The 17319-nt window shown below is 46.9% G+C and overlaps 1 protein-coding gene across 1 annotated transcript in view; it reads right to left on the bottom strand.

Moving 5' to 3' along the window:
* The window catches only part of ADAP1 (ArfGAP with dual PH domains 1), a 59874-nt gene that overhangs the window by 11851 nt on the left and 30704 nt on the right, over positions 1 to 17319 (bottom strand). Inside the window, exon 5 of the mRNA XM_065644723.1 lies at positions 762 to 874. Within this exon, the coding sequence (XP_065500795.1) occupies positions 762 to 874 (113 nt within the window). The remainder of the gene's footprint in view (positions 1 to 761; positions 875 to 17319) is intronic.

Raw genomic sequence — 17319 nt, 5'->3', positions numbered from 1 at the left:
CATGGAGAAGTGTGGATGGACGTTCCCCTCCTCTGCACAGCGTGGCTCATCATGATACCACGATTGCATCAACTACTTGAGAAAACTGGCTGGTGGCTCGGTTTGTGCTGCTCTGAGCCGCGATGCTCAGGGGAGACTCAAAAGGTCTGAGAAAACACCTTGGCTTCCTCCATTGCATGGTGCAGAACAGTAGAGCATCTATCCATTCATCACAAATGCAATTTTCATGGAAATAGCTCCATTTCTCACTTACAATAAATGAAATGTGCTCTGGGGAAAAAGACAAATGCTTCCACACTGCCTGATGCTGGAACAGAAAACCAGGGAGCTTTTCTCCTGGATTGCTTGCCATGCCATGCCAAGGAGGTTTCAGACCCCCGTGACCACTGCGAGGTGGTGATGTCTCATCACAAGTCAGCCACAGATACAAAACCCATGTCAGCTGGGTGATGCAGAGGCAGAGCTGAGAGAAACTCTTTTGTTGGTGGTTTAAGAAAAGCCTTATCCGCTTGAAAGGGCAACAGAGCAGGAATGTGTAAAATGGCCAGTTGGGGTGTCTGACCATGACTGTGGTGGTGGACCAAGAGCAAATCCTACTAAAGAGAGTGGTGAGCTGTATCTGGCATCCTTGTCCTAGAGCGACTGGGGACTCAGTGCTTATGAAAACTGTATAAATAAAATGGTGGCCTAGGGATTACCTGTTCAAAGATGCTCTTACAGCTGTGATCCCTCACCTGCATACACCAACCCCAGGTACTCACGTCATTTTTGTTGAAGTACTTCAGTGCGCCTTCCCTCTCCGATAATACGAATTTTCGGCTTAAGAATTGCCCATTGTCGCGTCCTCTCTTCCACAGAAATCCTTCTCGGTACCCTGCAGCAGAAAGCAATTGCTGAGAAGCAGAGATAAAACGCTGTATTTTAAAAATAGAGATGAGTAAAGAAAAAGGAGAAGAGCTTGGACTTCAAAGAGATGGGGTAAAAGAAAGAGAGAAGAGCTTTGACTTCAAAACCAAGCAGACAACATATGTGGCCGGATTGCTCAAGACATGAACGAAACAGGCTTTCTCCCTCAGATCTGCCCTTCTCGCTCCGCTCTTGCGCTTTTCCAACAGCTCGTGTTTCAGATGTCCCCGCTCTGACACCGCGATGTGACAGGCCAAGGGGGGCTGTGCCGTGCACCCCACGCTGTGATGCAGCCGAGGACCGGAGGAGCCGGGCTGTGTCCCTGCCGCAGCTGCCGGCGCCAACAATGCTGCTCGACATACCTAAGTAGCACTTTTGGAGCAAGGGAAAGGCAGATGAGACCTGCCCTCCTCTGCTGATGCCGCTAAAAAATGAAACCCGGGGTGTGTGCATGCAGGGAAAGTGGCTCAGGGTGGATGGCTGTATCAGAATAACCCACAAATACTTTTTTTTTTTTTTTTCCACATGGAAAAGGCGTAAAACGCTTCCAGTTCTTCCCACTGACTTCCGAGCACTTTGGTTCAGAAAGCCACTGAGTCAGACTCAGCATCCTCTGCCCTCTGGGTCCCTCCAGCCTGTCCAGCCACCCCGGCCTCTTCTCTCTCCCTGGATATCAGCCCCACGGGCAGATTTGCTGTTCGGGGTGGGGTGAAAAAGCTATTCAAAATACACGTGCTTTATCTGAAGCTCAAAAGAACGAGAAAGAGAGAAAGAAAGAAAGAAAAAAAAAAGAGAATCTAAAAATCTTAATTCCTCAAACCGGAAAAGCAATTAGAGCTGGTTGCTGCCAGCACCTCCTGCAGCAGCCAAAATGCTCAACTTATCTTGCAATAAGTTTAATTGATGCCCTTATTTTAAAGGCTTCAAAACAAAGAAACCCCAAGAACTGTCCAAGACAAGTTTTGTGAATATTAACAGAGCAGTTTGACAGTCATCTCCCATTCAGTTAAGTTATAACTATACAAAAGTACCACTGAAAGAGCGTTCCCTTTCTCTCTTAGTTTCATCCATTTCGATTTTTGTTATTGGCTCACAGGAGCTAGGATTTTAAAATTAAAAATTGTATGTTTTATAATAACTTCCAAATAAGGAGATAAACTTGTTTTTTTTGTAATATGCCCAGTGGCATATTAAAAGCCTCTTCCTTACCTGCCTGCTACAAACCAGTGGTGTGCAGACATTCCTCATTCAATCTGCTTTTTCACTTGTCTATGCTGATAAAGGATTGATTTAAACACAGATGAAAAGATGCAGAAAAATCCCTTAACCAGCTCCTCAACACTGACTCTACAGGTATAAGTGATATAAAAGCATTTCCATGACATAAAAACCTAAGGCAAGAAAAAAATGCACATATACACACACATACTTCTATCTGGACTTACAAAATCCTACACCAAATACTTTCTCCAGGTCCTCAAAGAGACTTTACTGAACACCAGGCAAAGCCATCGACACCTGCCATGAATGAGTGCAATGGCAAAGTGCTGCTGAAATGCGGAACGCCAACCAGAGCATCATAAATCCGACCAACGCATCCGACGGCTGGTACACGGGACTGCAAATGGGCTGATAACTGGATGCAGACGGAAGCAGTGGAAATATTTAAAAGCTGTCAGCAGCCTTTCTTTTGTTTCTTTATTCTATATGGAGCATGAGTTGCAGCAGGGCTTGATTTTAAAACGCTGGGCTTCACCGAATGGGCGTGCGCTGCTAGCCAGGAACCAGCACGGGTGTTTTCATTTCAGAGCCTGGAACGATCCCCCGTGTGTTATTTGCAGCTCACTTGCAGGACAGAGCTGGCACAAGCCGAGCGTGCAGGTCCCCCCCATGACATCCAGCAGCCCCCGCTGCCTGCGCTCCCACGAACCCACCGTTCCCAGGGCCAGGCAGACCCAGCAGCAACCGAGTCCATGTCACTGCCCAGAGATGCAGCTGGGACAGCCCAAACGCTCGGTTATCCCACGGCCACAGCCAGCCGGTGATGCCACACCACTGTCTGCCCAATCCTGCAACCTCTGAGCCCTCTCCACCCCTCGTGAAGCATCATCACCCATGTGCACTGGCACCTGTATCCATGTACACCAGCCCAGTAACCCAGAGGACCGATACCAGATACATCAGGGGAATGACAAGCCTGAAGCTCTTTCCCTGGTCCACCCACCCACCTTGGGAGAGATTTCCCCAAAGCCACGAGCAGACCAAGCTAATCCAGTCCATCAATTCAATCCTATCCCAGCTGTGGGCTTGCACGGTACTTTTCCTAGCAAAAAGACACAGCTAACCCATTGGAGGGCACTTGTAGTGTCAGAAAGAGAAGAACCCACAAGAAGCAGGATTATCTGAAGCCTGAACAAGGCAAAGCAGCCAAGAAAGCCACCGAAACCCAGCCAAGGGCATCCACATCTGACAGTGGCATGGGAAGGTCCAGGCTGATGCGCTTGTATCACCACTGTGGTAGGAATTAATTGCCAGGGGACTGAAGCTCTGGCTGATTCAGAGTCGGATGCTGCTACCTGCCAGGCTCCTATCGCTTCATACCCTATAGCGAGCTGAACACGACGGAGTTGAATAGGAATAATGTCTCTCTGACAGGAGACAGACAGGCAGGAGGTGATGCTTGGCTGATACATTTACGAAATGCAAGATTTGCTTAACGTGAGCCAGAGACGCTGCCAGGGCTCTGACGGCTGGCGATTGCTGATTGCTCTCTTGAATGGCAAAACGTTGAGCAGCCTGCTCTCCAAATGTGCTTTTTAGAAACCAAGGACGGGCTCCCAAAGGGTGCCGATTTTTAACACCAAGCTAGTTGGAGCAACAGAAAGGTACTTCAAAAGCCATTTCCACTCACCCCACTAAATGGCAGAGACAGGTTCAGAGCCTCTCCATGCCTGACGTTCGGGGAAAAGCAACATCTCCTGGGGGGCTGGAGAGAGCTTGTTTTGGAGGAAAAGATGGTGGTGCCAAATGGGGAGGGAGGGGAGAGAGGGGAAAGAGGGATCTCCAAATACAAACACAGGGTGATGCGGAAGGAGAGGTGATATTTTCCTGCAGAAATCCCACCTGGGGTTTGCTGGGTTCAGCAGAGCGCTGGGCACAGAGCTCAGCTCTCGGCGGCTCCACCTCGGAGCAGCTCAGCTCCACGAGTCTTGGTTGTGGGTCTCGTCCATTCATTCATCTTGAATGGTGAAGGGTGCCGCAGGCATTCCTTATTAAACTTGTTCACCTCCGCAACACATTTTTTGTGATTTTTTTCCTTAACACTTAAGGGCTGAAAAATAAAATTACTCTGCATTTCCCCAAATAGGATCTCGAATAATTGCAAATCTGTAAAGTCCACCTAACATTTACTCCTGGCAGACGAGCATCATAATGGTTATATACAAAGAGAGGGAAGCCCAGAGAGGTCTGGTGAGCTGCCCAGGACAAGACTGTGAGCCAGTGTCAAAGCCAGGCTGGAAAACCAGCTTCCCCTGTGCTCTTACATAGGGACATTTCACCGTTTTGATCTTCTCTTTCCAACCTTTTGTGACAGAACACAGTACCCAAATTCCGCTTCAAGGAAGAATCAAAAAAACCCAACGCAACACTGTTATCCTTTTCCGTAGTTCACACCTCGGCTCTTCCCAGACTGATCACCTCAGCAAAAGAGCACCTGCCTGCTCCAACAAAACCAGCTGCTAAATTCACTGTAGTTTGGGATGGATTTTCATAAATCCTTTGCTTGCTTATTTTCTTTTTCTTTCTTCCTTCCTTCCTCCAGGGCCGTGTCCTCAGGACCCGTTCCTCTGCTCTGCCCAAACCTGCTGCCTGCACCCCTGTCAGCACCGATCAGTGCAAACCACCATGAACCCAACATGAACCCATCCAGGCTCCCCGGGCAAACAGTGCATCAGCAAGACGTGTCCTCAATGTCTTGACCTAAAGGACTGTGAAAACAGCTAGAGAAGGTGTTGAGAAACAAAACTGCAGGAGGCTGAACAGGGAACAGATCTCATACTGGAGGGCACTGGAGTCGGAGAACTAAACCATCTCTTCCTCATCTCTGTGGGCTGCACTGCCTTAGTAACAGCTTCATATTTAGAGGTATCTAGTCAAATCCAGATCTCCATGAGGGCTCTTCTGCTTATGCTGAAGCTAAATGACCACTAGCCCAACAACACTTGCTCACGGCTGGTGTTGGACGATGCAGCATCGTGTCACCAACACGTTTGCTTCCTCTCCTAAAGTGAAGAACAAGGGATGTGGCCACCTGTCATCATCCCACTTGATCACCAGCACCCAACCATGACTGTAGGAAGGACTACCTGGTGAAGACCTGCTGGAGAGCCTTTTAGAAATATCACTCTCGCGTTGCTAACATCACCTAACATCATTGTCAAGTTTTCTGCACCACTTCAGCCACCTGCCAAGAAGAAAAACCAATCGCTTGCTTTTGTAGGCAGTTCTGGCACAAACCTGTGACACTTGAAAAAACAAAACAAAACAAAATTTAAAAAAAAAAAAAAGAAACAAAACAAAACAAAAAACACCAAGCAGTTGTGACAAAGTTAGCCAACAAATGGCACGCAATATAACCTGAAATCACACGGACCAAACGGGTATTTTTGACCCATTACGTAGTTTCCAAGGTGAAATAAGGAACTTCCACACTCACTTCTTCACCACAGCTAAAACTCTGCAGGGGAAATAAAAACAGGGTCACCACATTGGTTTACCAAAAAGATGGCATTTCGTGGCCATGTGTCAGCTCCGTTGAGCTGGTGTCCGAAGCTCCTCCAAGCCAAGCATCTAGAAACTGGCAGGACCCACTGGGTGCTGTAGTCCAGCCCAGCTTTCTCACTGCCCAAGAGGCCACAGAGGAACCAAGGGAGAGGATTTTCTACCAAGACAACCTGACGTAGACACCGTCTTTCCATCTGACTTCTGCCAGCAATTTGTTCAAGTTCCCCATTTTTTTAAGAGGAGGGATATTGTTACTTCCCCACCTCAGAAAGCCGTTATGGTGCTCAGTTAAAGATGGGGGTTTTGGTCTCTGAGAATGTGGATTATAGGAAGTACCCAAAATTACTCTTTCCGTTTCAGCCTTTATTCTCAGAGAAGAAAAAATTCTCCTGCAAGGAGGACAATCAGACCCACTGGTTTGAAAAAAAAAAAAAAAAAAGTGCATGGACTTAGTTTTTTGTCATCCTATGTAAAGCATTATAAACTTGGAATTAAACCACATCTGCTCTTCAGTTCCTTTGGCGCTTTATTTTGCAATTACACCTGGAAAGAGGCATCAGAACTGCGTGTTTCCATGACGCTTCTAGTGCTGTGGTAAAGCCAGACCTGGTCCAAGGATTTTAGCAGAAACACGTTAGCGTACCCAAAATCATGCATAGCAACAGAGCCAACACTATATCCAAGCCCAAATGCATGACTCTGTTGTTTCGTGCCCTCTTGTCTCACTGCAAGACAAAGCATGAGAGGCTGAAATAGGAGAAAAAATTTACTTGTGTGAGTAATCCAAGAAAAATTACATTTTCCTAGAGTTTGGGCAGGGCAGCTCCACCTAGAGAAGTAGATTTTCTTTCCTCTAAGCAGTTAAATTGCTTTGACCCCAATTTAGAGCTTTGGAGAAGATTTAAACATAACTGTACAACTTTGCTGCTAAAATTGTAGGGTATATATTCCCACTTCTCTGATTGTCAGAATCTGAGTAGTCTGCCATATTAACATTATAAGATGTTAATTAAACCAGAACGGTAAATAGGTACTTATTGGAGACGATGTGCCCGCTTTTTCTGCAAGGTTAAGGAATTGCATAATTATTTGGAGCAGCCGAGTGGCAAATCCCTGCCATCCTGCATCACCATTGACACCAATGTCACAACCTCCTTTTAAAACAAAGAATCTGAAAGATATTTCTTCTGAAATAAACCACACTGCCCATAGTCAGAGGGCTGGATGGAGAAGGCAGGTTTTCCTATGGACTGGACTTTGAATAGTGTTGCAAAAAGAACTGTACACCTTTTGTTTGGCTGTGTCAGCGTAAATTGTTTGGTTTGATTGCTGTAAGATGTAATATTTCTTCCTGCAGCATTCCACCACCATCAAAGCAAAACATTGCAATGAGTTCAAACTGAATTTTTAAAGCATTTGCATTCCAAGAAAAAAATCATAAAAAAAAGGAATACCAAATTTTCTCATGGAGTGAAAACACCACTGTTCAAAGACAAACTCACCCTTCCCATACACAAGGGACCTGCAAGTGGTGTCAAGGTTGGTCAAACAATTTAGAGCTTGTAGTCAAGGGTTCAACTGCTCCCCTTCTCCACTGCACAGGACCAGCAGCTTGCTCGTTTTTTTTTTTTCCTCCCCCTGTCTGTAGCTGTGCTGAGGAGCTTACAACTTCCCTGAAAAATAATTCCGCAGTTGTCTCTGGGTAAATACACTTCCTGCTCGTTACATGTTCAGCGGTGCAGATACAGGCGGATTGGAAATGTCAGCAACCACATGTGCAGGAGGCAGAGGGGACCGTGGAGGCTTGCTGATGAGATGGGCATCCTTTCCTCTGGAGCGAACAAGAACGCGTTTAGTGATCCTGCAAACCAGCCTCTTTGAATCATAGAATAGTTTGGATTGAAGGGACCTTCCAAGCTCATCCAGTGCCTCCCCTGCCATGAGCAGGGACATTTTCACCAGCTCAGGTTGCTCAGAGCCCCGTCCAGCCTGGCCTGGGATGTGTCTAGGGATGGTTCATCCACCACCTCTCTGGCCAACCTGGGCCAGGCTCTCACCACCCTCACTGTAAACAATTTCTTCGTCGTGTCTAGCCTGAATCTCCCCTCTTATAGTTTAAAACCATTACCTTTCTGCCCCTAGAAGGACACCTGGCAGATAAACTCTTGGCACACCTTAGGTCAGGATGGCTGCCTGGCATGTCCCAGGTCACGCTCTCACAGGCGTGAGAGTGATGTCCCTTCATCTTCCCTTAAGACAACTCCATCCCCCTCCAAGACAACACCTCCTCCTCACATCTCACCCAGCCAGGCAAAGGAGCCCAAGACCTGCCATGTGCCCACACCCTACACCAACACCAAGACCATTTTCTCAGCACACCTCTTTAAGTAGAGAATTTCCCAACTCAATCAATCAGTTCTCTCCTAATGAGCACTTGGCATGCAAATTACCCTTCCTAAAGGCCATTTTGCAGAGAAGGGTTTCCTGTTGCCATCCAGTCTGCCCCTGCTGCCTTCCAGGAGCTCATAAAACAATTATTGTCCTACTGCATTGTAGAGCCTCAGCTATGGATGCAAGCAGCTGATTAGATTGATTGCTTCCACAATACCCAATTAACCCACTCACTCCGCAAATGATTGACTTAATCAAAGGCAATTAGCGCTTGAATGGCTACATCAGACAGAAAGCCAGGATTTAGTAGATGATTGAGATAACACCTTACAGACATCTCCTTGGCCTTCTACGGGAAAACATCAATATCCAGCTCAGAGCTGTAAGAAGCTGAAACCTTAGGTCAGTGATTTTAGGTGGCACGGAAAACACAGAGGAGCAGGAACACATACGTTTCCTTTACTAACAAGGAGAACATTGCCACAAGCTACTCCTAAGAGGAACTTGAAAAGCATCGATGTTCCGTTTTTCCCATCTTCCTGCTCATGCAGGACTGGGAGCACGGACCAGCTGAACAGACCTCCACCACCGTCATGAAATGGTAACTTCTGTCCCTGACAGCTCTAGATAGTCAGTCCTTGAGTGATGGACGTACAAGGTTGTTTCCTGTTACCAATCCTCTGAGAAAAGGCAAACGTGTTTTACAAAACCATCTTCAATACTGATGTCTTGCAAGGCGTCTTCTCCCACAATGTTAAAAAAGCCACCCAAAACGACTGGATTTGGAGGCAGTACCATGGCTCTGCAGAAATGCGAGTGTCAGTGTCTCAGTGACTGTTTTTCCTCTATACAAATCACCCCAAACCACCACAGCCAAGACAAAGCCTCATCACGGGAAGGTCAAGGACAGCAACCCATGCTCCCTAAAACAGAGGACAGGTACCATTTTAGATTATGTGTAAAACAAATTCAAGGTTGAAGCCAAGCGTGGAAAACAAAGTCTCCAGATCACTGCAAAAATATGTTGTCATCTTGCTTCATCTTGAGCAGCAAAGCCTTTGAAATGGAAAAAGTTGTTTGCTCAGTTACTCAGTTGCTGGGATCAATACATGAAATGGAGCCAAATACATCATCTCCATGGAAAAAACATCGGGCTGAGCTCAAAAACACATCGAGATCATGAGGCTGATGGAAAGATGTCTGTCCCCATACATAGATAGGCATGTGGTATTTAAATTCAAGGTTGGTCCCTGGATTTCCAGTCCCTCTTAATGTCATCGTGAATACACTTACATTGCTGGCTCACAGCTGAAAATCCAAATTGCTTCTAAGCAAAGCCCCAATAATAAAGCTGAAATCCATTAAGCCTGTGATGTTTGCCACTACTTAAATCTGATTAAAATCGTACATGACACCACTAAGCCTAACAGTCAGAAAACACTCCCGTCAGGTCTGATGTTTTCCCACGTAATCCAGACCCCCCTTCTTTCACTGGGTTGTCAGCTAAAAGCAGCCATAATAAGAGATCATGTACCTAATCCAGCTTCCTAAGCTGTTTTTAAGTGGTTTCTTTAATCACATGTTATGACTCCCTACGGAGTAGCTCTCAGGTGACAAAGACCTTCTGGGAGTATGAATGACTGTATTATCGTATCTTGGATGGAATCACGTTGCCCCTCACACCGACTAAGTGGAGCAGAAATGAGACACAGGAGATGCCTCTGCGGAGCCGTCAGCGGGAGGAGAGGTGGGAAACCGAGGTAGCAGGAGGTGACAACTGCTGGGCGAGCGACTGCATGGTGAGGTGGTGCAAAGGACACTCGCCAGAGAAGAAACCCCTTTTAAAAGAGTGATTCTTGATCTCCCAGTGAGCGCCCACCTCCCATGGAAACACTGCATGGGAACGAATATCAGGAGAAAATACCAAAATATACAATTCCCAAGTGTTCACCTGACTGTTGCAGGCACATCGAGTTTTGTGTGCACTGTAGAGAACACAGCCACATCCTCCCTTTTATCAGTTTATCTTATAATTGACCATCGATACAGTACAACTTACCATGGTAACTTAATTATTGAGCAAGTGTTTACATATTAAATTACATATTATAAGAATAATTGTTGGATGCTGCAGTGCAATCCGATTGTATCTGCTGGGAGACATTAAAACCCTTTGCTACAGAAAATGTCTTTACTGGAAGTCTTGGCGCTCACATTACTGAGAATTGGATGTGGAATCTAATTTTACTTGGAAATCAAATGTTTCCTTTTTGAGTGGCATCCCCACATGCCCACCTGGGAGCTGCTGGCTGCTCAGAGAGAGAAATCCAGTTGCAGGTAAATAACCTTCAGGTTTTGATCTTTTGAAGCCAGCCTTTTATTATAAAAAGGCAGACAAAAGCTGAGAGGTTCCCAGTGTGATGGTCATCCCACTTAGCAGCACTGAATGCACTCAAAGCCTGATCTAGCTGAAAAGCTGGGCGAGAAAACTAAATCATAATAATATCCCATGCAGCTGTCAGAAGCTGAAGTTTGAGAGCAAAACTACTCCCAAACCAGACACCAGCATCCTCCTTGGGCAAGACACAAACACCCCAAAGCGTCCTCACTGCAGCCATTGCAAGATACAGGCACAAAAGCTGCAGCTTTCTCACTTGGCATCTTGAGGAACTGCTGCCGCCACCGCCACCCCCTGCCTGACCCTGCCCACATGCAGAGCTGGTCCTGCCTGGACCTCTGCAAGCTGAGGGAGAACCCACCCACAGCCTCACATGCAACCACGACTTCTACACAGAAAGCAAAGAAGCGAGACCCCAAAAGATGTGGGGGCAAGGAGCCTTTTCACCCTCAACATGCACTGCAGATGGGCGATGCCAACCTACGGGCTGCTGAGGTTCCAGCTCAAAACAACTGCAAAGCACCGGGAACCACCTGAAGGTCTGGATTTCATATGGGCATCTTGCGGAGCCTCAAGCCACAGCTATGGGATCAGACTAAAATACCCTTCAAACTCAGAACGGTTTTAGATGGGTTTCTTATCTACACCAATAACTAAAATCTCAGCCTGGGCAGCTGCTCACATAGATCGATCCAAGCAAGGATGAGATGAATTTAATCCCAAACCAGAGCTTTACAGAAGTCAGCAGAGAAGTCCACCACCGACTTCAGATGGGTTTAGGACCCTCTCTCCGGGGTATCCTGGAATAAAGCATTCCCCTCACGTAGGCAGCACTGCCATAAAGCCATAAATCACGGAAACCCATCCTCGCACGCACATAACATTCCTCTTTGTTTGCTTTGAAGAGAAATCCAAATGGTTTTGAGCACATCTGCTGTGGTGCTAACAGCTCCTGATCGTCTATTCTTGAGTGTTCAACACATTTACAGTCAAAGCTATTGCTTTGTGCAGGGAAAGGAGAATTTTTTTCATTTAGTACTTGCTTCTCTCCTGGCTGCTGGTTTTACAGCTGTTGCAGAAATCAGCTCGTATCAGATGCGCCGGCAGCTGTGCTATCGAGGGAGGAACACTCGGCAGCGCAGCCACAGCCCCCAGGTTGCACGAGGACATTTGCACATTTTGTTTTTTCTAAAACTATCACCCCCCATCCCCTGGAGCAGCGCGACCCCACTCTACGAACTCCTGTAATTATACAAATCAAGGCTAAATTCTGTCCCAATAAATCATTGACCAAAACTCCCATCAATTTTGCTATGCTAAAATTTCCTCTTTCCAGCCTCTGCACTCCCTGCTGAGCAGCCTCCTCGTCTTTTAGGTATTTGGGGGATATACAGTTATGTGGCGTGTCAGCAACAAATAATTTCCCTGAAGGGCTGCCCTGGTTATGAAAATGGACCTGGCTCATCAAGGTAGCTGCTGTGTCTGCACCTCAACTGCAGAAATATTTTGAAAAGCAGTCCTATTTAGCCAGCAGGGGAGGCACCTCACAGTCCGACTTCACTGCGAGGTGGGGTATGGACAATTCTGTTGCTGCAGACTTCTCTGCTGCATCAGATTTCAAGGTGAAAACTCGGGTGAGTTCACTGTAGGGGGAAAATGCAGATGGAGACAGGCTGGTGTCAGTCAGAAAGAGGCATCAGCAAACTCTCACGTTTCTTGGTCAAAGTTGATCTAAGGCTCAACTACATCTTTAGCAAACTCCAGAAAAAGACATGACCTCACTCTGGAAAAATATTATCTGGTGAAAGACAGAAACTGCCTGGCCCTGCACAGGTCTCCAACATAAAACCGATCTTTCTTTAACAGAAATTTAATTAAGCTGGGACATGTTGCCATGAAATCAGCATTTTCCATGTCCTTCGTTATCGTATTGCTTCCTAGTCACTCCTTCCTCATTAGCAGAAGAAAGATGCGCCAGCCTTTTGGTCCTGTGTCACTACACAGGGAACATGAACGTGCACAGTAAAAAAACACTGAGAAACACCAGGAGACCCGGGACACCAAGAACTACCTTCGCCCATCAGATATAGAAAGGGATGGTTCCCCTCTTCTTTCCCTAAATGTTTGTTATCAAAACCACAGAGAACCAGCCTCATACTTCTGTTTAGCTCTCTCCAATTAGTACAGATCCATCTATTGACCGTAAAAACCCAAGGTTACAGGAACAGGCAGCCTGAGCAATATTGAAATAGAGCATTTCAAGTTGGTTGACCTCAAATAAGGAAAGCTCAAGGACAGAAGTGACTCATGCTAATTATAATTGGGGTATTTCACACACTTATTGATCTTATAGCCTATATTGACTGGGTGGACTGACCCTCAGATGCTCAGGGCATCTCTCCAAGGAGCATCCAGAGCACATCCCAAAACACAGGCAGCGCATTCAGCTGCCAAGGGAATCCAGGGTCTCAGACCATCTCACCCATGAGAAACTGTGCAAGTGCAGCAAACACAACTGACCTCAGACTGACCACAAAGGAAACGTTTTTGAGTTGACAAAGATAAATATTTCTGTTCACGATGATGCAAAATGAAACAACATTTCTTAGGTGTGCCTTTTTGAGGGGATAAAACCTAACCAAACATTTTGCACAAAGTGCTTAGATGGATTAAAAAAGGACCAAACCCCAACCACTTAAAATTTCATGGGCCAGCCCTTTCCCCTTCCAGCAAGGTTCACTCTCACGCTGCTCTGCTTCCCCTGCCACGAACATCGCTGCTGCTTTAATTTTCGCACAAGAGCTGCTGCTCTTTGGCTAATTATAGAAGCTTGGATCAGAGCTATGCTGAAGGCAGCTTGACAGAACCAGCTGTTAAAATTACAGCTGGATCCTAAACTAGCTGTGAACATCCAGCTTTAGGTCATGGTGCTGCTACCCACCCCTGCCCAGAGCCAACTGCTCCTCCTCCACCGCTCCAGCTCAGACACACAGGTCCTCGTCCGCAATTTTTGGCTGCCTAAATACTCCTCTGCTTTATGGCAGCTGAAGGCATCAGTGTATTTCTCTTTGCTAGCTGCTGTAGGAAGAAAAACATCTATCTGTAAGATCCATCACCACCCCATCACTGCATCACTGCAACATTCATGAATTTCCTGGAGAGCATAATAAGTCGCTGGGCTCTTGCCATAGCCCAGAAAGGTAGAAAAAAAAATGCAGCAAATTTATCTCTAAAAGGAAAGATTTTGCATTTTGAGCCTTTTCCTTTGCCTTTCCGTGGCAACTTTGTGTGGTGTCTCCTCAGCAAGGCTGGGAAATAGCACAGCATCTTCTTTTGGCTGTAGCAGAGTCTCAGGAGGGGGCATTACTCTTTCAGAGGGCTGCACCGAGTCTGAATCAGCACTTCCAAATGCTCCTGGGAGGCACCGAACGGCTGCTCTGGGTCCTGGTCATATGATGTTCACCCCGCTGAAACGTCAGCGCATCCTGGCACGGGAACGATGCCATATGTGGGACCCTGTCACAGGCTGATCCCCTTGCAGGAGACAAAATAGCAAGAAGACAAACACACTGTGATCTCCCCTTGCATCCTCCTCCCTAGTTTAGTTTGTTAAAGAGCTCTTTGATGCGCCCTGTCTTTACTGCAGTAAAGCCCGTGTTTGATGTGTAAATCATTTGTATTGCAAAGGAGCTACCCGGAGCAAGGGCTGAGCAGGACCCACCGCAGGCAGCTCCCCAGGACCCACCTTCTCCACTGCTGACGCTGCAGCAGATGCCGACACTCCGGCTGGGGATTATACCTGCTGCCGGTTTCTTTAGTGGATTTTTTTCACGTGGATCCCTTTCCTTCCAAGGCAATTTGGCTCAATATTTATTCACCCTGGAGACGGGCTGTTGTGAGTTTTTACTCGGCTCTGGATGAGGCTGCAGAGAGGTGACCTGCAAAGCATCACCCCGCTGTCCGCCTCCCGCAGCAGCGGTGTCAGGGCATGCTGAGGAGGAGGAGGAAGAAGTAGTCATTTGTTTTAAAGCAATGACTACATCTCCCTCAAACCTCCAAGGAGAGGATGGGGAAAGGTTTCCTGGAGCAAGTCCTGACAGGGAGTTGCGTAATGTTAAATGCAGGATTATACTGGAAAGACATGAAGAGGAGGCTGAGCATCAGCAGTGTCCCATCTGCTTCGGCTGAACGTACTTTTCCATAGAGTTTCCTCCTTCACTCATTTCATTTTTCTTCCAGAGCCACGTGTGCTCTGAAGCAGCACCATCCCCAGGGTTAAGTGAGATGTCTAACAGCTCTCTCCGTCCGCAGTGGAGCCTGTCTGGGGGTGCCGGGTGGCAGCTCGTGGGGAGCAGCGCCCGCCGAGCCTGGCTCCCAGCATGACTCACGTCCCGGACGGCGGCTGATGTCAGTGCCCGGAGAACAGAACCCTCTCTGTGGCCCCAGCAGCATGAGAAGGAGGTTTCTGTGCCCTGCAAGGTTGCTTGCTGGAGGGATGCTCATGATTTAACCCCCTACTGACAACGGCACATCAGCCTCCTGTAACTTTAATACTGGGTTGGGAGACACTCGGCATTTGCAATCGCCATCCAGACACTCACACACCCACCTCTCTGCTAAATGCTCTTTCTCCACTTTTGATACAGCAGCCTGAGCATGGATGCAATCCATGCATAATGATCTTACGCACCCTTGAAATGCAAAACCACTCTTATACTCCCTTGAAATGCAAACGGCAATGAGGTCTGTAGCCTTTTCAGAGAGGGCTAGAGCCCTGCTACCACTTAGCCTGCCCATCTGCATCCCCCCCACCATGCTCCCTGCCGTTCCAAGGACCACGAGAGATGCATCGGCAAAGCTGTGCAGCACCAAGCTCCTGGCAGGCTGCAAAACTTAGCCAAGAAGTCAAATTCCCCCCTGTGGTCCCTGCACACTGCAGGCTGCAGTGTCAAATCATTTTATACCCTGGGACATTGAGACAGGGCAGAGGTCTGTGCCAAAGAGGTGCAGCATCCGTGTGCCCTGGGCTCCTCATTCAGACACAAATCCAGCCACCTTCTCCAGCTCCCCCAGGGTACAAACACAAACTGCAAGGGGGTATCAGCACCAAGCAGAGGAATTGTTTGCTGTTTCAGCTGAGGAGAGTGAAAATGCAGCCAGACTTTGGGACTGAGCAGCCAAGATCTTAGAGATGAGGGCAGGTTCGAGCATGGAGATTCATAATGCAATTTTCCCGAAATCCAGTAAGAGTCAAACCTGGTGCTTTGGTTCAGCCAAATACCGGAACCGGCTGCTGCGAAATTACTGGAAACCGTGATTTAACAGAAGGCACCAGTGATGCAATCCCAGCATGCACACCAAGCACCAGCACACTGCAGGAAACGGGTGTCACGACTTCCTACCACTAAACATCTCTTCTTCCACATCCAAATCTTTGCTTCACAACGTTCTACATCAATTTTCAAAAAAACACTGGGCTACTCTGATTTTTGCTGCTTTTTAGTCATGCTACTATTTTTTTTTTATTTCCACCTCTAGGTCTGTGAAGGATCTGCTTAAAGGGGTAGGAGAGAGGAGCTAAGACGACAGTACCATAAAGCACCTCACAGCAAGGGATGTTCTGCAGATCTCACACCGGCTGCATCTTCCCAACGCACGCTGCAGCCCTGCATCACAAAAATAAGCACTTCCCATCAAAGTGGGGCAGCAGCAGCAAACGCTGGAGCTTCCCTCAAAGCCCAGCTCTAATACTTGAGCCTTTCAAGCATCAGAAGAAGATTTAATCCATTTTACAACTAGCATCAGATAACAGTGACATTAAAAAGCAGTCAGAGCAAAGCAGCAACTCCTCTTTGAGGCTAATACATAGAAATAAATTAACTGATTTCTTTATACTGAAAATTCCTCTCTATGGGCTAAGATCAAGGCCTGCTAAAGCTTTTGACAGCTCTGTGCATCAGCCATATGCACATTGAGGTTAAATAGAGATTTAAAGTCACAGAAACTCCTGAAAAAACTCAGATCTTTGGATCAAGATTACACATGTAGCCAGTGTTTTCAGAAGTTCAGCTCAAAAAACGTCAGAAGAGCCAGTTATAATTAGGCTTTTTCTAAATTTCTATATATGGTGTAAATCAAGAGGCAAGTCACTGGCATTATGGGAAACTTGCCAGTAAAAAAACAGAATGAGAAGAAAATTAATTCTTTATTTGTATGGTACTATTCATTTTACAGACACATAATTCAGGCTGGGCTTTAAAGGTGACATGATTTTGCAGCACTACGTGGTTCTAAATCTCTTATTCTGGTATTCAGAGCCTAATGTAACTTAATGTTTATAAAGTGACATTTCAAATCTCACTGCTGTCACCAGAAATGCCTCCATGGCCATCACTAGGCTTTGGGGGGAGGCTTTGGGTACATTAGTACAAACCATTGCAACTGCTCTGCAGAGATTTCTCCACCGCTTAAAACACTGGACAGGTAGCTGAGAGTATAAACTGATTTTTCTTAATAAAGTGCTTCTGGCCAGATGACAAAAACCACTCCAAGCCACTGTTGCAAAGCCGGTCACATTAGTCAGCAGATCCGCTCCGGGACCGAACATCCCTGGGAGCTGCGCCCGGGTTTGTGCCGCAGCCCCGCGTTGACACCCAAAGGCTATTTTTATCACGAGGAGATGTTGTAAGGGTGTAAAAGACTGGGGGAAGGGAGAGAAGATGGAAGTGGGGAAAAAAAAAAAAAAAAGCGCTAAAGTATTTATATACCTTGTCAGGCCATATAGGAAAGGCGGTGTGTTGCACCACGTACACCCGCCCTCACAGCGGCAGCCACGCCGG

This window comes from Caloenas nicobarica, chromosome 14, assembly GCF_036013445.1.
Source record: "Caloenas nicobarica isolate bCalNic1 chromosome 14, bCalNic1.hap1, whole genome shotgun sequence".
NCBI lineage: Eukaryota > Metazoa > Chordata > Aves > Columbiformes > Columbidae > Caloenas > Caloenas nicobarica.
Note: the sequence above shows the minus strand (reverse complement) of the source record. Positions and strands in the feature narration are given on the sequence as shown.